The sequence below is a fragment of the Musa acuminata genome, chromosome BXJ1-4 (assembly GCF_036884655.1).
Source record: "Musa acuminata AAA Group cultivar baxijiao chromosome BXJ1-4, Cavendish_Baxijiao_AAA, whole genome shotgun sequence".
Lineage (NCBI taxonomy): Eukaryota > Viridiplantae > Streptophyta > Magnoliopsida > Zingiberales > Musaceae > Musa > Musa acuminata.
In genome coordinates, this window is record NC_088330.1 from 37,992,634 (window position 1) to 38,018,870 (window position 26,237).

Here is a 26,237-nt window from a genome sequence, read left to right on the forward strand (position 1 = left end):
AGGCGGCATCGTACCCGAGCGACGTCGTCTCAACTTTTACGTGGTGGTGTCATACCCGAGCGATGCCGCCGTCACACTTGAGCGGCGTCGTACCCGAGCGGCACCATCCCAACTTTTGCGGGGCAACATTGTATTGATGTGATTCGCCACATCGACATCGACTTCGAAGCTTTTCATTGGCACCGATGTGGCTATGGAACTACCCGAGGGCATGCTACCAAATTATACCCTATCACAGTAAGTGTTTTTCTCCACACACAATCTCGAGAAGCGCCTCTCATTTCCATTATTTTCAAATCGTAAACCGCTTTTAATACTCGAAAGACTCTCGACCATCTATTTTTTTCTTTCTTTTTTTATATGAATCAATTTATAAGGTGAATTAGCTCAGTTATAATTTTTTACACTAGGATATAGTTTTTTTTAATAATATAAAAATACTATAATGTAGTAAAAAAATTACTATTTTACAGTGTTTTTATACTACATTACAATAATTTTCTATTACTGTTAAAAAATAAAAATATTGTGTTATAGTATTTTTATATTATGTTATAATAATTTTCTAGTATTATTGAAAACATCATAAAGTATTGTAAAAAATAATATAAACAAAATTTGTATAAAAATAGTTTTTATAAATATTATAATATTTTTTGACATTATTGAAAACATTATAACATAATATAAAAAAAACTATGACTGGAGTAGTTTTGTGTGTGTATGTGATTTTGTCACCTCTTTTAATCTTTTGGCTTGGTATGAGTATGGCATATATTTTTAATTTTTGAGTGGATATGAATAATGATATACCCCATTTTCTCACAAATTTTCTTAGGATTATATATAATAATAATAATAATAATAAAATAGCTTTCTATAATAATAATGATTTCTATAATAATAGCTTTTACATCTTGTTATACGTTATTTTTGTAAGATCACGGTGAAAAAGAATTAAGGAAAAAAAGCAAAAGAAAGTATGTAAAATAACTGATAATAATAATAATAAGATATTTATTTCTAGGTGGAACCGTTGTTTGTTGTGCTTGTCGGCGTCTTCCTTTGAGAGTTGAGAGCCCACGTCAGCTTTCTGTAATATCGCATTCCCGGCAACTTGCAACCTTTTGCCCCTTTTGCGCATAACCTAAATTTGGTCAGAATCCTCCTCCGCCTCCTGGTCTTCAATCGAATTGGTCCGAATCCCAACGTAGAAATCGATCGAAATATCTCACCTTTGTCGTCTTCATGCTTCCTCTCGATCCATCATGGATCTGGACACGCTATCCCCACCTGGCCCCTCCTCCTCCTCCTCTTTCTCCGCGGCTGCTGCCGGCCGCCTCTGCCCCTGCGCCTGCCCCTTCTGCTGCCGACCTTCCTCCCCCTCCTGGCGACGCTCCATGAAGCGCCGGCTCGACCCCGACGCGGCCGATCACGGCCCCGCCCGGGTGGAGGTCGAGGACGAGGTGGCTGCCCTCCGAGAGGCCGTGGCCAGCCAACAGGAGACAATCCAGGAGCTGTGCGCGGAGCTCGACGAAGAGCGAAACGCCGCCTGCTCGGCCGCGAGCGAGGCCATGTCGATGATCCTCCGTCTCCAGCGCGAGAAGGCCGAAGCTTTTAGATGTTTTTCGTTCTTTGTTCTTTTCTTCTCTCTATCTCTTTGTTTCTGTTAAGTCCCTCCCTCACCTCCTCCTCGTCCTTCTCCCTATCACATTATCATCGCCTCCTCCTCCCCACCACATTGTCACCTCCTGATCATACCAATACACAAGGATTGTAATTTTGTATCGGGGGTACCATACCGATCCTTGGCCGGACTGGTACATACTGACCAGTACCCGTGAACTGACACATGTACATCGGTATGTACCAAAGAGGAAGGAAAAAAGAGATGGTGGTGGAGGAAGAGGAGGAAGAGAAAGAGAGGTGGTGATGGAGGAAGAGAGGGAAGGAGGAAGAAGAGAAAGGAAGGTGGTGGAGGAAGAGGAGGAAGGAGAAGGAAGAGGAAGGAAGAAGAGGAGGTGGTGGAGGAAGAGGATGAAGGAGGAGAAGGAGGGAGGAGGAGAGAAGGCAATGGAGGAAGAGGAAGGAAGAAGAGGAGGTGGAGGAAGAGGAGAAAGGATGAGGAAGAGGAAGGAGGAGAAAGAAGCGGTGGAGGCAAAGGAAGAAGAGGAAGGAGAAGAAAGAGGAAGAAAGAAGAGGAGAAGAGGAGCATACCCGATTGGCAATGCACGGTGTGCTGCAGGGAAATCACACATCGAGGTTCGCAATCAGGGAGATTAGGGCAAGAATATTTTTCTTTTCTTTTATATATGACCAGAATGGACCACCTGAAATGGATCAAGTCCAAGTACCAGTTCACGCCCAGACCAAAAAATACTGACCGATACATACAAGCAGCATGCCCAAAATGAGTTCTCTGCCAATACACCTCTGCCGCTGCTGCCTCTACCTCCTCCCCCACCTCCCTTTTTCTCTCTTTCTCTCTAGTACAAGCACCAACTTAGAGCTATGCAGATCTGCAGAATTTTAGTATGCATACTCCTAGTCTTTGAGAAAACTTCTGATCTAATCCAACTAATAACTTCTATCCAGGTCAAACTTGCTTATAAATTATTCATTCCCAATTATAAATTATCCTCACTTAAAATGCCACAAATTAGGGCATCATAACACACCAGTCAGTAAGGCCTTAAGACTAGAACTGGGCATCATAACACAAATCAGTACTACCACAGTAGTATTAGAGGTTTTATTAACACTTACGAGTTATGATAAACTTCTTGATGATTAGTTTTGTAGAGATAAGAAGAAACTACACAATCAATTCTAGACTTAAAAAAGGACGACACATTCAATGATAAGAGGCAATAGATAATCTAGCTTTTCAACAAAATAAACAAAAAAGAATGAAAATAAGTTGCTTAATTACTGTCCAACCATGTAAAAAAGCTAAATATACATGCAGGATATCAGTGTAAGTCCACAGGTGCAAGTGAAGAAAAGCAATGAAATCCAGAAATATGCAACTATACGACAAGACTAACATAAGCGTAAGTTCTGTTTTAAGCTCAAATAATTAGCTCTATGTTCACTTACTTTTCTTTCCACTCCCAAACTCTTTTAGTGAACTCCTCTCGACCAAGTTCAGCCCTTTTGATGCCTTCAGATGCAAGCATTTTTTCCACAACCAACTGAAATTTAGTACCATAGATTTAAACTATTTTTCAGAAAACCAGATAAGCCAAAACAAGTCATACAACTATATGCAACAATCTAAAACCAGTAATTCATGTTGAACTCAAGGAAGTGCAGGGAAGTAACTTTGTCTTTGTAAAGAAATATAGTATATCATAGATTTAAACACCAATTATCAGAGAAAACCATAATAAAGAAATATGATAAGCCAAAACAAGTCATACAATATAAGCAATAATCTATAACTAGTAACTCATATTTAAACTCTAGGAAGTGCAAGTAAGCTCATAATAAGCTAAGTGAATATATATGTGTGAATCAAGATTTCAAATATCATTTTAGTATCGGCACCGATCCTTGAGCAAACCGAAATGTCATCATTAGTGTACCAGATGTCAGTACACCCCTTTGCCAACAAGTATGGGTCTGGCTAGGGGAGGAGAGAGAACTGAAAGAGAGAAAGAAAAGGGCAGGAGGAGAGAGAGGAGAAGGTAAAGAAGGAGATGGTGACAAAGGAGTTGAGGAGGTAGGCAAAGAGGGAGGAGGAAGAGGAGGAGGTGGCACACACCAGCAGAAGGAAAGGAGGTAACGAATCTAACTGACAGGAGAAGGTGGTCACAATGCACACTAATACGAGGAGATGGAAAGGCAATAGGGTGGAACAGTTGGAAGAGAGAAAGACAGAGAGTGATAGACTGAAAGAGCAAAAGAAAAGAAGAAAAGAAAAAAAGAAAAAAAAAATGCACTTGTATGTCATAGAGAAAAATACTGATGTCAAACAGTAGGTAGATACCGAACTACTGATTAGCTTACCACTCAGTAAGCCAAATACAGTTAGCTTATAAAGCGGTACATCGCATACCAAACCAAACCGAATGAAATCATCTAGTCCATGTCCTGGTTGATTATTGAACCAACAAGCATCGAATTGTGCCACTAATACCTGAGTATTTTAAAACTTGGTGTAATTAATCACTAAAATGAATCAAACTCCAGAGGAGACAAAGTGTTATGCAAGATCAATGAAATAAAATTGGTTATTAAAGCAAACTATCAGTTAAGCACATTGCAAGTCATACTGCTTATGCTTGAGGCCTGGAGCCATTTTGTTTAGAAAGAACACACCTGAGTTGCAATACCAGCATGATCGGTGCCTGGAATCCAAAGAGTAGGCCTTCCCTTCATACGGTTGTATCTGACCATTATGTCCTAGTCAAAGAATACAACATCTTTAGGATCAAACTTCGACTGAAAATCTTTCATTGCAGACTGAAGCAATGATAAAAATGTCCAAACTATGTTCATTCACTATCCACACAGCGATTTGCAATTAAAAATACCAAAGCAAATTGTACTAAATCAAATGAATCATTAAAACAACAAAATAAGTTCATCAAATTTCACTTACAAAAGAACTAAAAAGATGTATTTAGTAAAATAAAATTGCTGGATGTCATACCAAGACATGCCAAATACAGAAAGGTATCAATGTTGTGCAGCAAGGGCAGACATGACCACATAAATTGCATTATCTGTATATCCATGCTTTAAAACTTAAGATTGTAATTGTTTCAAACTTAAAAAATCAACGTGTTCATGCAAACATAATGTTATTGCAACATTAACAACTCGTAACTCAAGGCCTTACATACCTGCTTATTGCTTTTCACATTGTTTGCACCAGGTTTGTCATTCTATTAAGAGACTAAGAGAGTAAATAGAATGAAAAATAGTTTTGTGTCTGTAAAGAGCTCGAGCATCCAACAACTCTATGCAATGTTTGTGTCAATATTCTGACACAAGAAAACTAGCTCTGGTTTTAATATATTATAAAATTACTATGCTTTGTTCTTTTTTGTATCTTGGCTTTAGTCTTGCTCTATGACTCAACAATCTTTTGTAATGTTTTATCATGTTCTGTAATCTTCATTTTATTTGGATTTTAATATTATGTCAAGTAACAGAAAAAATATTCTGAATTTAAAATCAGTCCTATACATATTCTTAATAAATTACCACTCCACATTGTGCAAGTTTTTAAAACTGTAAGGATCATGCATTTTGTATTCATCTTACTTTTATTACATCATATTGCAATTACCAATCATTTATTTAACTTTATGGATAATTGATGTACAAAATCCAAGTTTTTATTTGTATCTACTAGTACATTTTATAGTAGGCTCAATCCTGAGCTTAGTTTAGCTTTATTGTTTTCTTCATCTAAACTTACATTATCTCATTTATATGCCCCACCTAAGTCTAAATTGTGGCTCAGCCCCTGCTTATTTGTATCTAATGCAAGCTGGTGGCAGGTTAGCACTTAAAACTTAAAATTACCATAAAAGGTGCTTGCCTTGGACTACCATGAAATGCATCAGATCTATGCATTCTTAACCTCACATGCAGATAGGACAATGTAAATAACACTCTGTCGGTGGATCAACTTCAAAGTTTAAATATGTACAAAAATTTGTTCCACCTAAAACAAGTTTAGATCTCTGGTCTAATTGACCTTATTCTAGAATGAGTATTGATTCTTATAAATGTTGATTGGTTCTGACTTCAGTCTTTAGACAAATTGGAGATTGTCATCTTTTTTATGTCCCATGATGGCAACCCAATGTACACGAAAGTTTCACGACTGATATAGCAGTAAGAATGGGAGGATGGTACAGAGAGCTTGATATGTGAACTAATAAGAAAAATTAAAACAAACTGACATGACTACAAATAAGTATGTCTTTTGTGGCATGTTATTAAGAATAGACAAAGGATCCTCAACACAAACATATTATCAGAGAGGTTCCTTGATTTATAAGCCACCATATTTGAACATGAGAAATGCACATGAAACACATGAAAATAGCAAGAAAAACCTCCAAGAAATATATATTTTTCCTCGAGACAGAAATAAAACAAGAAGTCCCAAAGTAGCAAAAGTGCAAAACCATCATGGCTAACAAATAAATTAGCAGGAATCAAAAACTGATTAATTTATAAAGTGCTCCACCTATTGTTTCTAACCTCAAGAGTCACAAACATTGCATGCCCCATATGTAGTGATCCAGTAACATTTGGGGGTGGCATCGGAATGACAAAAGGGTCTGCACCCCGATCAAAGCTAGGCTTGAAGTAACCTTGGGCTTCCCACCTAAGAATAGCACACCAAGTCATGTAAGAGAATAATTGTTAATGAATAGATATAACAACATGCAGCATCTAATTAACTATGCATGAAAACCTACATAATTTGAATTTTGAACAATAAATAAAGTCCAAGTATGTCTTCTATCAGCAAATAGTCAACTTTGGATTGTAATAAAAGGAATCTAGAAGATGATATAGTTAAAGGCCATAATTATCTAATATTTCATTAAAATAGCACAAGAATCCAATTCATCAAGGTATACAATTCAGCAAAGAGAAAAAAATATGAGACATGGAAATACTTGAGTCAAATATAATTAGTCCTAGTTATTATATGATACTTCTATCGTAATGGTCAAGTTATGATATATTAGAAGACAAGGCTGTAAAAGGATTAAAAATTTTGGAATGACAATATTAGATTTATCTGACTCCTAGTAAATATTAGAGCTATGATGAAAACTATGATGGAATTCAAGTCTGGTGTCTGTGGGTAGCATTCTGACATGGCAGTAGTGGTAGACATGAGTCCCAGGAACCGCACCACTGCCAACTTTGATTCTGTCAACTTAATTACTTTGCCATTTTAATTAATCAGATATCTTCAATCATGTGATCACCTATACAAACAAATGGACTTGCTCGCAAGCACACAAAAACACAAGGAAATACATAGTTCTTATATACCAACGGATACTATAGCACCTTTGAATATGTCATATTAATAAAAGTATTTCTAGGTAGATCCAAGACATATACAATTAAGGTTTATAATTTCGTATCGTACCGGAGTATCGAGCTCAGCTCGATACGGTACGATATAAGTATACCGAGCAGTACGTTTTGGTGTGTGTGTGTATGTGTGTGTGTGTTTCTTCTCTCCACGCAGGTAGAAAAACGAGACGACATCACCCTTTTTTTCACATATATATATGTATATATATATGTATATATGTATATATATATGTATATATGTATATATATATGTATATATATATATATGTATATATACATATATGTACATATATGTATATGTATATATATGTACATATATGTATATGTATATATATGTACATATATGTATATGTATATATATGTACATATACATATATGTATATATATGTACATCAAGGATTGACTTACCGAATCGTACCGCCCGGTACGGGCGGTACGTACCGGTCCGATAGGTGACCGGTACGCGGACCGCCCGCTACCGGGCGGAACGAATAATAATAATAAAATAATATATATATATATATATATATATATATTAATAATTTAAATAAAATCGAGGCGACGTCGCGTCGCCTCGGCGATGTCACCGAGGCGACACGACGTCGCCTTTCTCGGCGACGTCGCCGAGGCGACGCAGCGCCTTTCTCGGCGACGTCGCCGAGGCGACATGACGTCGCTTTTTTCGGCGACGTCGCCGAGGCGACACGACGTCGCCTTTTTCGGCGACGTCGCCGAGGCGACATATATATATATATATATATATATATATATATATATATAATTTAAATAAACGTCGCCTCGGCGACGTCGCCCCGTGTGGGGAAGGAAATGGCGACGTCGCCGAGGCGATGCGACGTCGGCCAATAAAAAAATAAAAAAATATAATATATATATATATACATATCGCTCGGTATACCGCTCGGTATACCGAGCGGTATACCGTTCCGTACCGTACCGAGAGATCGTCGAAACTCCGGTACGGTACGAAATTTCAAACCTTGATGTACATATACATATATGTATATATATGTACATATACATATATGTATATATATGTACATATACATATATGTATATATATGTACATATACATATATGTATATATATGTACATATACATATATGTATATATATGTACATATACATATATGTATATATACATATATATACATATACATATATATATGTATATAAGTTAAAAAAAAGGTGACGTAGCCTCATTTTCTACCGCGCAAAAAAGGGCGACGAGGCGACATCGCCGCCTTGTTTCTTATGCCTGCGTGGGGAGAAGAAACGTCGCCTCGACGACGTCGGTTTCTTCTCCCCGCGACGTCGCCGAGGCCTCGTCGCCTCAGATGAGAAGGGAGAGCGGCGTCGGATCTCTAAGTTCTCCCTCTTCTTTCTTCTCCCTCAGCTAATACCATATGGTAGCGGGTTAGGGTGGTAACGGGGCAAAAATAGCCCCAATCGATGGTACCGCCTGATAACGGGCAATCCGCGAACCGATATGCAGGCGGATCGGTATGTACTGCCCGGTATGGGCAGTATTATTCGAAAATTAAAATCCTTGTAGTTAAGAGCATGCATATGTTACTTGTTCACTATGTATGAGAAGCATAACATATTTACGGATAACCATGCAGTAGGTTTTCCCTTATTATGGCAAACATGAAGTAAACCAACCAATTTCCTAAATCTAGAATTGTGAAAGGATGCAGGCATTTCTAGGTAAGATCCAAGACATGCAGTTAAGAGTAAGCATATGCCACTTACTGCTTAGGAATAATAGCTAATAAATACCTTTAATTACCAAGAAGGTTTTATTCCTAAGGGGAAAGTCTGGGTTCCCAATTGTGAACAATAACGCAACACTAAGATGCTTCACTTTTTCATTTCCTTCTCTTTATGCCCCTTTAAACATTCTTGTAATCTAGTTTCTGCCTGATTCGTGTATTTCACATTTATTTCACATTGTGCACATTTATTGTATTAGAATCCTTTAACACTGAAAATGTACATCTTCCAAAACCCAATAACCTGTTTCTTTGTTGTATCCCACAACAAAAAGGCACCTTGAAATGAATGGTAGAAAAAGAATTTTCGACATATTTTCTGAAAACTAGTTGTGACTTAGCAGATCTTGACGTCCACCGAAAGTGGAAATACCTCGAGCTGAAGAAGTAAGCGGTAACAACATATCAAGAATTACCAACTATATATCCGTTCCTCTGAAGCAAAATCAAACGACTTTGCGATTTCCGGTGAGGTGAAAACCTCGTTCTCCGACGCCATTACTGAAAAACGAAAAAAAAAATAATGAACCAAAAAAGCGACGAAAGGGATAAATTGCCACCACGCTGTACCACATGCCTGAGAAGAACTTGCGATTGGGACGGCATGGGTTCCACCGGAAAGGCCTGGCTCCGAACCGGCGGGTGGAAGGGGCGAAGCGGATGGGATTCAGAAGGCAAACGGAACGACACGATAGCAGAGATGGAGTGGGGAGCGCCATCAGGCGAGGCAGAAAGGATCGACCCGAGCGGAGGATAATAAAATCTTATTTATAAAACCCTAATAAGGTGAGGGTTTATTTCGGGGGTGAATATCCCCTGTCTATTTTCAATCAGGCAACAGACAAATGCTCTCAAGAAGCTAGTGGGTCCCCCACCGTAAAAGTTTCCATCTCTGAGGTCGGAGTGGCTGCTAGTCTGCGTTTCCTGCCTCGGAGGCGACAGGAAAACCCTACTCTTGTTTGGGCGTCGGATAACGTTGGGGAGCGGAAGGTTTGCGGTGGCGGAGGGACTCCTCAATATCCGAGTCGTAACGGACCGCTACGGCACTCGCGAATCGTGTGCCTATATATATATATATATATATATATATATGTATATATATGTATGTATGTTGCATAGGTTTCATCAAAGAATTTAGCTAGAAGATCTAATTCATTAATACATATCCTCATAAATAGTCTATAGTAAGTATTATGAACAGATAAGACATTGGTGCGATCTATCAGATTCACTTATTAAGATTAAGATTTTGAATTTTAATTTAGCTATAAAGATTTTGTTAAATCATCAAAGAAAATCGTGGTTTAATAATTTATATTATAATTCAGATAAAATAATCATATTATTATTATTATAGTTAAGATAACATTCATGAGTACTCAATTATGATCTATATGAAAAAAAATGTCAAACATTTAATTTTTGCTTGTACAAGTGATGACGATAACATTGCAACATGTGACAACTGTTTCCTGAGTTCAGATCCACATCAAATTTTCAGCTGCGATGGGCTTACAAGGCATGAGATAAATCTTATCCTATCAATTAAATTGGGGACATGTCCATCACCAGCTCTTTTGGGGATCTATTGATCATGACGGCAACTCCACACCTCACACGCATATGGCCATGGCATGGTCACTCCTCTACTCGCTTTATCCATCTGTCTATTAGCCATTCTTTTATGGCTTCTCGTCTTAAAGCTCATGTTGATTGGGGAGCTCAAGTTGAAGCAAATTGTCACGTATAAAATTTTATTTAGAAAAACAATTTAAGATTTTTATTTTTTTTTATTTTTTTAATAAGTTGATTAAAAAGAGCTTTAAAATTATAAATCTATTTTTATTTATATTATTATTTTATATTTATAAAAAAAATAATATAAATATTTATATATGTAGATCTATCCTAGTCTCAAGTGTTCAAATCCATAAGACTTAAGTGAAAAAGTACTTCAAGATCTTACAAGTTTTTTTTTACTTTCATCTTGATTTCTTCTTCTTCTATTTAGTTTGATATTGAGCCAATAGAACCTTATTAATATTAATTAAAAAAATATTTACATGTGATCTATCCTTTTCTTTATATATTATCATAGTGTGGTAGTTAATATTCCAAGATCTTTTTAGTAAAGACAACAATCTTTTTTTACTATGCATTATAATAGTTTAGTTAGTAAGTTCGGTATTGGACTTCTCAATTAGTCTAACTATAAAATCTAGAATACTTATTTGGGTCCTATCTCATAAGAGAAGTTCTATGGATTGTGATTGGTAGCAATATAATAACACTATATGCTATAGATAAAGATATTATGAAGAAATGAGATACATCATGAAGAGACTGGAGGATATTAAAAGCAAAAACTGAATTTATATTAAAAAGATCTATCTCTATCTCTTTGAACACATTATTTATTATAAAATTGCTTAAGAGATTTGGTTTACTCTTTGATATATTGCTTAGCAGAAAAGAATACAGCTCGATTTTAATATTTAAAGAATGATTTAGTAAATACTATTTTGATCTCTTAATTTCTTAGTTTTTTTAAATATTAAAAATTTATGTTCAAATATATGGATCCAGATTAATCAATTTTTTATGCACAAATAAATCATTATATTATTCATGAACTTCAAAAAGAATATATTTCTTATATTATATCTATTAAGAATAAATTCAACAACTATCCTTACAGTTAGAAAATCTTTTTGTTTCATAAGAATTCTTAATTTGTCAAATAAAGAAAGTCTAATTTAGGAAGAGATGAAAATATCTTTTTTTATAAATAAAATGATAATAATAAAGATAAAGCGAAGAATAATAATATTAATAACAAGTTAAAGTCTTCTTCGAACAATAATATAAATTGAAAGATAATCAAGTATTATAGGTATGACAAGTTAGACCATATAAACAATTTATTGTATTATGATTAAAAAATATAAATAAAAAAAAGATTGTTCCACTAATGAAGATCGGGCCAAATATTTTATGACTAAAACTAGTGTAGTGGAATCTATAATATCCATTAATTTCGAATATGATTAGATAATTGATTTATGATGCGATCATCATCTCACTAGTGATGATATCGAATTCAATAATCTTCGTCAATATGAAAGTATAATGTAACTATCATGGTAGATAATATTATTCTTCAAGTGAAGAAGGAAGACATTGTCACAATCTCGGATAAAGATAATGGTCCTATTACATTAAAATTCTTTCTCTATTATAAATGCAATTGATATTGAAAATTATATTCTTTTTATTATAATGAAGACTGTTCGCAACATAAAAGAATTAAATTTAGATGTAATACATACTAGTAAAGGAGCCAAAGATTTATATATTTTATCAACATCAAACTCTTATGTTGTTAGGATGTATTAAACTGGCATGCTACAATTTGTCATATAGTTTTTTTAATAAAAAATTATAATGCAAAAAAATTAGTTAATGATATTCTTAATCTTAGGATTTTTAGTAGTAATAAAGTTTGTAAATGTTGTTGATATAGCAAAGCACACAAGCAATTTTTTTAGAGTTTATTCATTGCAATCTAAGGCCCTATTCAAACTTCATCTTATCCGGGTTCTCATTATATGCTTATCTTTATTGATGAGTTTATAAGATTCATTTAGGTCTTCTTTGTAAAGGAAAATTTAATTTTTTTTAAAAAAATTAAGAGTTCAAGTTAACAATTAAAGGTGTTATTGAAAGAAAAAATAAAATACTAAAAGGCTATACACCAATAATAACAAGAAATTCACTTTTGATAGATTCTTCTCTTTTTGTAAAATGCATAACATCAAAAGAGAACTCATACATGCAAATATACTACAACAAAACGTGTGTAATAAAATGAAAGATTTGATATCTCATAAAGATTTATAAGTGTTAATTTCATGCAAAGAATTTAATAAAAATCTTATAAGTAGAATATATAGTACGTGTAACTTATGTTATTAATCAAACTTCACTTAGTCCAATAAGCTCATGTTTGATAAAAAAAAAAAAAAATTAAATAATTTAGAGTATTTGATTCTCTATGCTATATTAATATATCAGACTAAAAGATAAGTTTGATGCTAAGGCTAAGAAATGTATATTCATTCCCTATGATAAAGGGAAGAAATGTTAAAAATGCATAGATCCATATTTATATAGGTACGTGGTATCTCGAGATATTATATTTGATATAGTTTTTTTATTATCCTTTACAAGTAGTTTCTTTTAAAGATATTAATTATAATAGTGAAAGTGACGTATATTCAAAACATATTATTGAGTTTCTTTTGTCATTAATGCTCTTATGGATTTGAATTTTAGTTGTGTCTTTTCTCATATATATCTATTCTTATTGTTTTTTCATCACGAGAAAAGTGATAGAGAGAGTAATAATATTCATGAAAAAAAATTCCACTTTGAGAAGATAAAAAAGAATAATTATCAAACCAAAATGTTACAAAAACGAAGACAATAGAAGCATATATCATTGTTTTTTTTTTTTCTGAAACAATTGATCATCTTAAATCTACTTATTTTGATGAAGCCAAATATGTTAGGAGTGAGAGGATAACATAGATAAAGAATTAAATACTTCATAAAAATAAAACTTGGTATCTTGTGCTAAAGCCTATAAATGTAAATCTAATTATTTAGAAATGGATCTACAAGGTGAAACAAAAGTCAAATGAAAATATAGATCATAAGACTTGTTGGAAGTATATATTTTTTAATTTTAAAAAAGTTTATGAGGAAACTTTTAGCTATATGGTCAAGATGACATCTGTTAAGATGGTAATTGCTCTAGCAACTAATTTTAGATGAAAGCTTTAGCAACTTGATGTATATAATGCCTACATATATGGTGAAATTAAAAATAATATTTATATGGAACAATCACTAGAGTAAACTTTTATTTTGAAACCATATGAGTTAAGGCAAGCTTCAAAAATATGGTATGAAAAAAATGCTTAATACGTATATTTTTATAATTATTTTGCTTCTCATTCATATCATAGCTTATTTATTAAAAAATAATGAAGCCCATATGTTATTGTTCTTGTATACGTGAATGATATGATAATCACCGGAAATGATGAAATAGAAATTTTAAAGTTTCATAGTAATATTTTTCTCCGATTTAAAATAAAAGTCTTGTGGGAGCTTAATATTTTTCTTTGTCTAGAGTTGTCTTAGTCTAGAGTTGATGAATATACAAGAAAGTATATTTATCTCCCAAATAAGCTATAGAAAGAAAATTATTAAAAAGTTTGGGATTAACAAAAGTAAAACTATTTCTACTCCACACGATGCAAATATAAAAGCTAAGTTATAATGATGATAATTTTTTTTTTTTGACTCTCGATCTTTTTTTTTATTGGTAGTCTCATCCATGGTTCACCTTATTAGTCTATACTAGTGTTTCGATCGATCGTCGATATGATATGTACAGATATACTAACATATAATATGATGAGGTGTATTGATATACTAGTATATACTATCCATATCAATTCCTTATCGAATCGATGCATACCATCCATAGGAAACGGTTCGTCTTGATACGATGAACATTGGTCTCATCTATTTAATAATTATAAAATTAAATATTATATTTTTAATTAGTTTTGTAAGTCGTTTTATATGATCTCTAAGGAAGTACATCTTAATGCAGTAAAGATAATTTTAAAATATGTGAATTCAATTTTTGATTTAGGATTATTCTATAAGAAGGGCATTCATATTGAAATATTGAAATATATGGTTATGAATATGCTAATCTAGGAGATAATTTGGATAATCGTAGACCCACTTTTAGCTATGTCTTTTTATATAGTACTACTTGTATCTTATGGTATAGTAAAAAATAACAATCGATCTTTCTTTCTAATCGAAGTAGAATAAAGAACTTTCTTACTATTGTCCTATGTAGCGTCGCACCCGAGCAGCATTATCCTTGCCTTCGCGGGGTGGAGATGTACTCGAGCGGCACCATTCCACTCTTTGCAAGGCGGCATCGTACCCGAGCGACGTCGTCTCAACTTTTACGTGGTGGTGTCATACCCGAGCGATGCCGCCGTCACACTTGAGCGGCGTCGTACCCGAGCGGCACCATCCCAACTTTTGCGGGGCAACATTGTATTGATGTGATTCGCCACATCGACATCGACTTCGAAGCTTTTCATTGGCACCGATGTGGCTATGGAACTACCCGAGGGCATGCTACCAAATTATACCCTATCACAGTAAGTGTTTTTCTCCACACACAATCTCGAGAAGCGCCTCTCATTTCCATTATTTTCAAATCGTAAACCGCTTTTAATACTCGAAAGACTCTCGACCATCTATTTTTTTCTTTCTTTTTTTATATGAATCAATTTATAAGGTGAATTAGCTCAGTTATAATTTTTTACACTAGGATATAGTTTTTTTTAATAATATAAAAATACTATAATGTAGTAAAAAAATTACTATTTTACAGTGTTTTTATACTACATTACAATAATTTTCTATTACTGTTAAAAAATAAAAATATTGTGTTATAGTATTTTTATATTATGTTATAATAATTTTCTAGTATTATTGAAAACATCATAAAGTATTGTAAAAAATAATATAAACAAAATTTGTATAAAAATAGTTTTTATAAATATTATAATATTTTTTGACATTATTGAAAACATTATAACATAATATAAAAAAAACTATGACTGGAGTAGTTTTGTGTGTGTATGTGATTTTGTCACCTCTTTTAATCTTTTGGCTTGGTATGAGTATGGCATATATTTTTAATTTTTGAGTGGATATGAATAATGATATACCCCATTTTCTCACAAATTTTCTTAGGATTATATATAATAATAATAATAATAATAAAATAGCTTTCTATAATAATAATGATTTCTATAATAATAGCTTTTACATCTTGTTATACGTTATTTTTGTAAGATCACGGTGAAAAAGAATTAAGGAAAAAAAGCAAAAGAAAGTATGTAAAATAACTGATAATAATAATAATAAGATATTTATTTCTAGGTGGAACCGTTGTTTGTTGTGCTTGTCGGCGTCTTCCTTTGAGAGTTGAGAGCCCACGTCAGCTTTCTGTAATATCGCATTCCCGGCAACTTGCAACCTTTTGCCCCTTTTGCGCATAACCTAAATTTGGTCAGAATCCTCCTCCGCCTCCTGGTCTTCAATCGAATTGGTCCGAATCCCAACGTAGAAATCGATCGAAATATCTCACCTTTGTCGTCTTCATGCTTCCTCTCGATCCATCATGGATCTGGACACGCTATCCCCACCTGGCCCCTCCTCCTCCTCCTCTTTCTCCGCGGCTGCTGCCGGCCGCCTCTGCCCCTGCGCCTGCCCCTTCTGCTGCCGACCTTCCTCCCCCTCCTGGCGACGCTCCATGAAGCGCCGGCTCGACCCCGACGCGGCCGATCACGGCCCCGCCCGGGTGGAGGTCGAGGACGAGGTGGCTGCCCTCCGAGAGGCCGTGGCCAGCCAACAGGAGACAATCCAGGAGCTGTGCGCGGAGCTCGACGAAGAGCGAAACGCCGCCTGCTCGGCCGCGAGCGAGGCCATGTCGATGATCCTCCGTCTCCAGCGCGAGAAGGCCGAAGCTTTTAGATGTTTTTCGTTCTTTGTTCTTTTCTTCTCTCTATCTCTTTGTTTCTGTTAAGTCCCTCCCTCACCTCCTCCTCGTCCTTCTCCCTATCACATTATCATCGCCTCCTCCTCCCCACCACATTGTCACCTCCTGATCATACCAATACACAAGGATTGTAATTTTGTATCGGGGGTACCATACCGATCCTTGGCCGGACTGGTACATACTGACCAGTACCCGTGAACTGACACATGTACATCGGTATGTACCAAAGAGGAAGGAAAAAAGAGATGGTGGTGGAGGAAGAGGAGGAAGAGAAAGAGAGGTGGTGATGGAGGAAGAGAGGGAAGGAGGAAGAAGAGAAAGGAAGGTGGTGGAGGAAGAGGAGGAAGGAGAAGGAAGAGGAAGGAAGAAGAGGAGGTGGTGGAGGAAGAGGATGAAGGAGGAGAAGGAGGGAGGAGGAGAGAAGGCAATGGAGGAAGAGGAAGGAAGAAGAGGAGGTGGAGGAAGAGGAGAAAGGATGAGGAAGAGGAAGGAGGAGAAAGAAGCGGTGGAGGCAAAGGAAGAAGAGGAAGGAGAAGAAAGAGGAAGAAAGAAGAGGAGAAGAGGAGCATACCCGATTGGCAATGCACGGTGTGCTGCAGGGAAATCACACATCGAGGTTCGCAATCAGGGAGATTAGGGCAAGAATATTTTTCTTTTCTTTTATATATGACCAGAATGGACCACCTGAAATGGATCAAGTCCAAGTACCAGTTCACGCCCAGACCAAAAAATACTGACCGATACATACAAGCAGCATGCCCAAAATGAGTTCTCTGCCAATACACCTCTGCCGCTGCTGCCTCTACCTCCTCCCCCACCTCCCTTTTTCTCTCTTTCTCTCTAGTACAAGCACCAACTTAGAGCTATGCAGATCTGCAGAATTTTAGTATGCATACTCCTAGTCTTTGAGAAAACTTCTGATCTAATCCAACTAATAACTTCTATCCAGGTCAAACTTGCTTATAAATTATTCATTCCCAATTATAAATTATCCTCACTTAAAATGCCACAAATTAGGGCATCATAACACACCAGTCAGTAAGGCCTTAAGACTAGAACTGGGCATCATAACACAAATCAGTACTACCACAGTAGTATTAGAGGTTTTATTAACACTTACGAGTTATGATAAACTTCTTGATGATTAGTTTTGTAGAGATAAGAAGAAACTACACAATCAATTCTAGACTTAAAAAAGGACGACACATTCAATGATAAGAGGCAATAGATAATCTAGCTTTTCAACAAAATAAACAAAAAAGAATGAAAATAAGTTGCTTAATTACTGTCCAACCATGTAAAAAAGCTAAATATACATGCAGGATATCAGTGTAAGTCCACAGGTGCAAGTGAAGAAAAGCAATGAAATCCAGAAATATGCAACTATACGACAAGACTAACATAAGCGTAAGTTCTGTTTTAAGCTCAAATAATTAGCTCTATGTTCACTTACTTTTCTTTCCACTCCCAAACTCTTTTAGTGAACTCCTCTCGACCAAGTTCAGCCCTTTTGATGCCTTCAGATGCAAGCATTTTTTCCACAACCAACTGAAATTTAGTACCATAGATTTAAACTATTTTTCAGAAAACCAGATAAGCCAAAACAAGTCATACAACTATATGCAACAATCTAAAACCAGTAATTCATGTTGAACTCAAGGAAGTGCAGGGAAGTAACTTTGTCTTTGTAAAGAAATATAGTATATCATAGATTTAAACACCAATTATCAGAGAAAACCATAATAAAGAAATATGATAAGCCAAAACAAGTCATACAATATAAGCAATAATCTATAACTAGTAACTCATATTTAAACTCTAGGAAGTGCAAGTAAGCTCATAATAAGCTAAGTGAATATATATGTGTGAATCAAGATTTCAAATATCATTTTAGTATCGGCACCGATCCTTGAGCAAACCGAAATGTCATCATTAGTGTACCAGATGTCAGTACACCCCTTTGCCAACAAGTATGGGTCTGGCTAGGGGAGGAGAGAGAACTGAAAGAGAGAAAGAAAAGGGCAGGAGGAGAGAGAGGAGAAGGTAAAGAAGGAGATGGTGACAAAGGAGTTGAGGAGGTAGGCAAAGAGGGAGGAGGAAGAGGAGGAGGTGGCACACACCAGCAGAAGGAAAGGAGGTAACGAATCTAACTGACAGGAGAAGGTGGTCACAATGCACACTAATACGAGGAGATGGAAAGGCAATAGGGTGGAACAGTTGGAAGAGAGAAAGACAGAGAGTGATAGACTGAAAGAGCAAAAGAAAAGAAGAAAAGAAAAAAAGAAAAAAAAAATGCACTTGTATGTCATAGAGAAAAATACTGATGTCAAACAGTAGGTAGATACCGAACTACTGATTAGCTTACCACTCAGTAAGCCAAATACAGTTAGCTTATAAAGCGGTACATCGCATACCAAACCAAACCGAATGAAATCATCTAGTCCATGTCCTGGTTGATTATTGAACCAACAAGCATCGAATTGTGCCACTAATACCTGAGTATTTTAAAACTTGGTGTAATTAATCACTAAAATGAATCAAACTCCAGAGGAGACAAAGTGTTATGCAAGATCAATGAAATAAAATTGGTTATTAAAGCAAACTATCAGTTAAGCACATTGCAAGTCATACTGCTTATGCTTGAGGCCTGGAGCCATTTTGTTTAGAAAGAACACACCTGAGTTGCAATACCAGCATGATCGGTGCCTGGAATCCAAAGAGTAGGCCTTCCCTTCATACGGTTGTATCTGACCATTATGTCCTAGTCAAAGAATACAACATCTTTAGGATCAAACTTCGACTGAAAATCTTTCATTGCAGACTGAAGCAATGATAAAAATGTCCAAACTATGTTCATTCACTATCCACACAGCGATTTGCAATTAAAAATACCAAAGCAAATTGTACTAAATCAAATGAATCATTAAAACAACAAAATAAGTTCATCAAATTTCACTTACAAAAGAACTAAAAAGATGTATTTAGTAAAATAAAATTGCTGGATGTCATACCAAGACATGCCAAATACAGAAAGGTATCAATGTTGTGCAGCAAGGGCAGACATGACCACATAAATTGCATTATCTGTATATCCATGCTTTAAAACTTAAGATTGTAATTGTTTCAAACTTAAAAAATCAACGTGTTCATGCAAACATAATGTTATTGCAACATTAACAACTCGTAACTCAAGGCCTTACATACCTGCTTATTGCTTTTCACATTGTTTGCACCAGGTTTGTCATTCTATTAAGAGACTAAGAGAGTAAATAGAATGAAAAATAGTTTTGTGTCTGTAAAGAGCTCGAGCATCCAACAACTCTATGCAATGTTTGTGTCAATATTCTGACACAAGAAAACTAGCTCTGGTTTTAATATATTATAAAATTACTATGCTTTGTTCTTTTTTGTATCTTGGCTTTAGTCTTGCTCTATGACTCAACAATCTTTTGTAATGTTTTATCATGTTCTGTAATCTTCATTTTATTTGGATTTTAATATTATGTCAAGTAACAGAAAAAATATTCTGAATTTAAAATCAGTCCTATACATATTCTTAATAAATTACCACTCCACATTGTGCAAGTTTTTAAAACTGTAAGGATCATGCATTTTGTATTCATCTTACTTTTATTACATCATATTGCAATTACCAATCATTTATTTAACTTTATGGATAATTGATGTACAAAATCCAAGTTTTTATTTGTATCTACTAGTACATTTTATAGTAGGCTCAATCCTGAGCTTAGTTTAGCTTTATTGTTTTCTTCATCTAAACTTACATTATCTCATTTATATGCCCCACCTAAGTCTAAATTGTGGCTCAGCCCCTGCTTATTTGTATCTAATGCAAGCTGGTGGCAGGTTAGCACTTAAAACTTAAAATTACCATAAAAGGTGCTTGCCTTGGACTACCATGAAATGCATCAGATCTATGCATTCTTAACCTCACATGCAGATAGGACAATGTAAATAACACTCTGTCGGTGGATCAACTTCAAAGTTTAAATATGTACAAAAATTTGTTCCACCTAAAACAAGTTTAGATCTCTGGTCTAATTGACCTTATTCTAGAATGAGTATTGATTCTTATAAATGTTGATTGGTTCTGACTTCAGTCTTTAGACAAATTGGAGATTGTCATCTTTTTTATGTCCCATGATGGCAACCCAATGTACACGAAAGTTTCACGACTGATATAGCAGTAAGAATGGGAGGATGGTACAGAGAGCTTGATATGTGAACTAATAAGAAAAATTAAAACAAACTGACATGACTACAAATAAGTATGTCTTTTGTGGCATGTTATTAAGAATAGACAAAGGATCCTCAACACAAACATATTATCAGAGAGGTTCCTTGATTTATAAGCCACCATATTTGAACATGAGAAATGCACATGAAACACATGAAAATAGCAAGAAAAACCTCCAAGAAATATATATTTTTCCTCGAGACAGAAATAAAACAAGAAGTCCCAAAGTAGCAAAAGTGCAAAACCATCATGGCTAACAAATAAATTAGCAGGAATCAAAAACTGATTAATTTATAAAGTGCTCCACCTATTGTTTCTAACCTCAAGAGTCACAAACATTGCATGCCCCATATGTAGTGATCCAGTAACATTTGGGGGTGGCATCGGAATGACAAAAGGGTCTGCACCCCGATCAAAGCTAGGCTTGAAGTAACCTTGGGCTTCCCACCTAAGAATAGCACACCAAGTCATGTAAGAGAATAATTGTTAATGAATAGATATAACAACATGCAGCATCTAATTAACTATGCATGAAAACCTACATAATTTGAATTTTGAACAATAAATAAAGTCCAAGTATGTCTTCTATCAGCAAATAGTCAACTTTGGATTGTAATAAAAGGAATCTAGAAGATGATATAGTTAAAGGCCATAATTATCTAATATTTCATTAAAATAGCACAAGAATCCAATTCATCAAGGTATACAATTCAGCAAAGAGAAAAAAATATGAGACATGGAAATACTTGAGTCAAATATAATTAGTCCTAGTTATTATATGATACTTCTATCGTAATGGTCAAGTTATGATATATTAGAAGACAAGGCTGTAAAAGGATTAAAAATTTTGGAATGACAATATTAGATTTATCTGACTCCTAGTAAATATTAGAGCTATGATGAAAACTATGATGGAATTCAAGTCTGGTGTCTGTGGGTAGCATTCTGACATGGCAGTAGTGGTAGACATGAGTCCCAGGAACCGCACCACTGCCAACTTTGATTCTGTCAACTTAATTACTTTGCCATTTTAATTAATCAGATATCTTCAATCATGTGATCACCTATACAAACAAATGGACTTGCTCGCAAGCACACAAAAACACAAGGAAATACATAGTTCTTATATACCAACGGATACTATAGCACCTTTGAATATGTCATATTAATAAAAGTATTTCTAGGTAGATCCAAGACATATACAATTAAGGTTTATAATTTCGTATCGTACCGGAGTATCGAGCTCAGCTCGATACGGTACGATATAAGTATACCGAGCAGTACGTTTTGGTGTGTGTGTGTATGTGTGTGTGTGTTTCTTCTCTCCACGCAGGTAGAAAAACGAGACGACATCACCCTTTTTTTCACATATATATATGTATATATATATGTATATATGTATATATATATGTATATATGTATATATATATGTATATATATATATATGTATATATACATATATGTACATATATGTATATGTATATATATGTACATATATGTATATGTATATATATGTACATATATGTATATGTATATATATGTACATATACATATATGTATATATATGTACATCAAGGATTGACTTACCGAATCGTACCGCCCGGTACGGGCGGTACGTACCGGTCCGATAGGTGACCGGTACGCGGACCGCCCGCTACCGGGCGGAACGAATAATAATAATAAAATAATATATATATATATATATATATATATATATATATTAATAATTTAAATAAAATCGAGGCGACGTCGCGTCGCCTCGGCGATGTCACCGAGGCGACACGACGTCGCCTTTCTCGGCGACGTCGCCGAGGCGACGCAGCGCCTTTCTCGGCGACGTCGCCGAGGCGACATGACGTCGCTTTTTTCGGCGACGTCGCCGAGGCGACACGACGTCGCCTTTTTCGGCGACGTCGCCGAGGCGACATATATATATATATATATATATATATATATATATATATAATTTAAATAAACGTCGCCTCGGCGACGTCGCCCCGTGTGGGGAAGGAAATGGCGACGTCGCCGAGGCGATGCGACGTCGGCCAATAAAAAAATAAAAAAATATAATATATATATATATACATATCGCTCGGTATACCGCTCGGTATACCGAGCGGTATACCGTTCCGTACCGTACCGAGAGATCGTCGAAACTCCGGTACGGTACGAAATTTCAAACCTTGATGTACATATACATATATGTATATATATGTACATATACATATATGTATATATATGTACATATACATATATGTATATATATGTACATATACATATATGTATATATATGTACATATACATATATGTATATATATGTACATATACATATATGTATATATACATATATATACATATACATATATATATGTATATAAGTTAAAAAAAAGGTGACGTAGCCTCATTTTCTACCGCGCAAAAAAGGGCGACGAGGCGACATCGCCGCCTTGTTTCTTATGCCTGCGTGGGGAGAAGAAACGTCGCCTCGACGACGTCGGTTTCTTCTCCCCGCGACGTCGCCGAGGCCTCGTCGCCTCAGATGAGAAGGGAGAGCGGCGTCGGATCTCTAAGTTCTCCCTCTTCTTTCTTCTCCCTCAGCTAATACCATATGGTAGCGGGTTAGGGTGGTAACGGGGCAAAAATAGCCCCAATCGATGGTACCGCCTGATAACGGGCAATCCGCGAACCGATATGCAGGCGGATCGGTATGTACTGCCCGGTATGGGCAGTATTATTCGAAAATTAAAATCCTTGTAGTTAAGAGCATGCATATGTTACTTGTTCACTATGTATGAGAAGCATAACATATTTACGGATAACCATGCAGTAGGTTTTCCCTTATTATGGCAAACATGAAGTAAACCAACCAATTTCCTAAATCTAGAATTGTGAAAGGATGCAGGCATTTCTAGGTAAGATCCAAGACATGCAGTTAAGAGTAAGCATATGCCACTTACTGCTTAGGAATAATAGCTAATAAATACCTTTAATTACCAAGAAGGTTTTATTCCTAAGGGGAAAGTCTGGGTTCCCAATTGTGAACAATAACGCAACACTAAGATGCTTCACTTTTTCATTTCCTTCTCTTTATGCCCCTTTAAACATTCTTGTAATCTAGTTTCTGCCTGATTCGTGTATTTCACATTTATTTCACATTGTGCACATTTATTGTATTAGAATCCTTTAACACTGAAAATGTACATCTTCCAAAACCCAATAACCTGTTTCTTTGTTGTATCCCACAACAAAAAGGCACCTTGAAATGAATGGTAGAAAAAGAATTTTCGACATATTTTCTGAAAACTAGTTGTGACTTAGCAGATCTTGACGTCCACCGAAAGTGGAAATACCTCGAGCTGAAGAAGTAAGCGGTAACAACATATCAAGAATTACCAACTATATATCCGTTCCTCTGAAGCAAAATCAAACGACTTTGCGATTTCCGGTGAGGTGAAAACCTCGTTCTCCGACGCCATTACTGAAAAACGAAAAAAAAAATAATGAACCAAAAAAGCGACGAAAGGGATAAATTGCCACCACGCTGTACCACATGCCTGAGAAGAACTTGCGATTGGGACGGCATGGGTTCCACCGGAAAGGCCTGGCTCCGAACCGGCGGGTGGAAGGGGCGAAGCGGATGGGATTCAGAAGGCAAACGGAACGACACGATAGCAGAGATGGAGTGGGGAGCGCCATCAGGCGAGGCAGAAAGGATCGACCCGAGCGGAGGATAATAAAATCTTATTTATAAAACCCTAATAAGGTGAGGGTTTATTTCGGGGGTGAATATCCCCTGTCTATTTTCAATCAGGCAACAGACAAATGCTCTCAAGAAGCTAGTGGGTCCCCCACCGTAAAAGTTTCCATCTCTGAGGTCGGAGTGGCTGCTAGTCTGCGTTTCCTGCCTCGGAGGCGACAGGAAAACCCTACTCTTGTTTGGGCGTCGGATAACGTTGGGGAGCGGAAGGTTTGCGGTGGCGGAGGGACTCCTCAATATCCGAGTCGTAACGGACCGCTACGGCACTCGCGAATCGTGTGCCTATATATATATATATATATATATATATATGTATATATATGTATGTATGTTGCATAGGTTTCATCAAAGAATTTAGCTAGAAGATCTAATTCATTAATACATATCCTCATAAATAGTCTATAGTAAGTATTATGAACAGATAAGACATTGGTGCGATCTATCAGATTCACTTATTAAGATTAAGATTTTGAATTTTAATTTAGCTATAAAGATTTTGTTAAATCATCAAAGAAAATCGTGGTTTAATAATTTATATTATAATTCAGATAAAATAATCATATTATTATTATTATAGTTAAGATAACATTCATGAGTACTCAATTATGATCTATATGAAAAAAAATGTCAAACATTTAATTTTTGCTTGTACAAGTGATGACGATAACATTGCAACATGTGACAACTGTTTCCTGAGTTCAGATCCACATCAAATTTTCAGCTGCGATGGGCTTACAAGGCATGAGATAAATCTTATCCTATCAATTAAATTGGGGACATGTCCATCACCAGCTCTTTTGGGGATCTATTGATCATGACGGCAACTCCACACCTCACACGCATATGGCCATGGCATGGTCACTCCTCTACTCGCTTTATCCATCTGTCTATTAGCCATTCTTTTATGGCTTCTCGTCTTAAAGCTCATGTTGATTGGGGAGCTCAAGTTGAAGCAAATTGTCACGTATAAAATTTTATTTAGAAAAACAATTTAAGATTTTTATTTTTTTTTATTTTTTTAATAAGTTGATTAAAAAGAGCTTTAAAATTATAAATCTATTTTTATTTATATTATTATTTTATATTTATAAAAAAAATAATATAAATATTTATATATGTAGATCTATCCTAGTCTCAAGTGTTCAAATCCATAAGACTTAAGTGAAAAAGTACTTCAAGATCTTACAAGTTTTTTTTTACTTTCATCTTGATTTCTTCTTCTTCTATTTAGTTTGATATTGAGCCAATAGAACCTTATTAATATTAATTAAAAAAATATTTACATGTGATCTATCCTTTTCTTTATATATTATCATAGTGTGGTAGTTAATATTCCAAGATCTTTTTAGTAAAGACAACAATCTTTTTTTACTATGCATTATAATAGTTTAGTTAGTAAGTTCGGTATTGGACTTCTCAATTAGTCTAACTATAAAATCTAGAATACTTATTTGGGTCCTATCTCATAAGAGAAGTTCTATGGATTGTGATTGGTAGCAATATAATAACACTATATGCTATAGATAAAGATATTATGAAGAAATGAGATACATCATGAAGAGACTGGAGGATATTAAAAGCAAAAACTGAATTTATATTAAAAAGATCTATCTCTATCTCTTTGAACACATTATTTATTATAAAATTGCTTAAGAGATTTGGTTTACTCTTTGATATATTG

The 26,237-nt window shown here is 35.3% G+C and overlaps 2 protein-coding genes across 2 annotated transcripts; both read right to left on the bottom strand.

The window, feature by feature from the left end:
• Positions 1 to 2,910: 2,910 nt before the first annotated feature.
• LOC135664087 (valine--tRNA ligase, chloroplastic/mitochondrial 2-like) lies at positions 2,911 to 9,632 on the bottom strand. Its single transcript, XM_065176925.1, has 5 exons — positions 9,453 to 9,632; positions 9,292 to 9,376; positions 6,226 to 6,352; positions 4,324 to 4,407; positions 2,911 to 3,194 (listed from the first exon to the last, which is right to left on the bottom strand). Exons 1-5 carry the CDS (start codon positions 9,592 to 9,594, stop codon positions 3,096 to 3,098), a joined length of 537 nt encoding a protein of 178 aa, XP_065032997.1. The 5' UTR covers positions 9,595 to 9,632; the 3' UTR covers positions 2,911 to 3,095.
• Positions 9,633 to 17,805: 8,173 nt separating this feature from the next.
• LOC135664103 (valine--tRNA ligase, chloroplastic/mitochondrial 2-like) lies at positions 17,806 to 24,533 on the bottom strand. Its single transcript, XM_065176926.1, has 5 exons — positions 24,354 to 24,533; positions 24,193 to 24,277; positions 21,121 to 21,247; positions 19,219 to 19,302; positions 17,806 to 18,089 (listed from the first exon to the last, which is right to left on the bottom strand). The coding sequence occupies exons 1-5, from the start codon at positions 24,493 to 24,495 to the stop codon at positions 17,991 to 17,993; spliced, it is 537 nt and encodes a 178-aa protein (XP_065032998.1). The 5' UTR covers positions 24,496 to 24,533; the 3' UTR covers positions 17,806 to 17,990.
• Between the last annotated feature and the right edge of the window lie 1,704 nt (positions 24,534 to 26,237).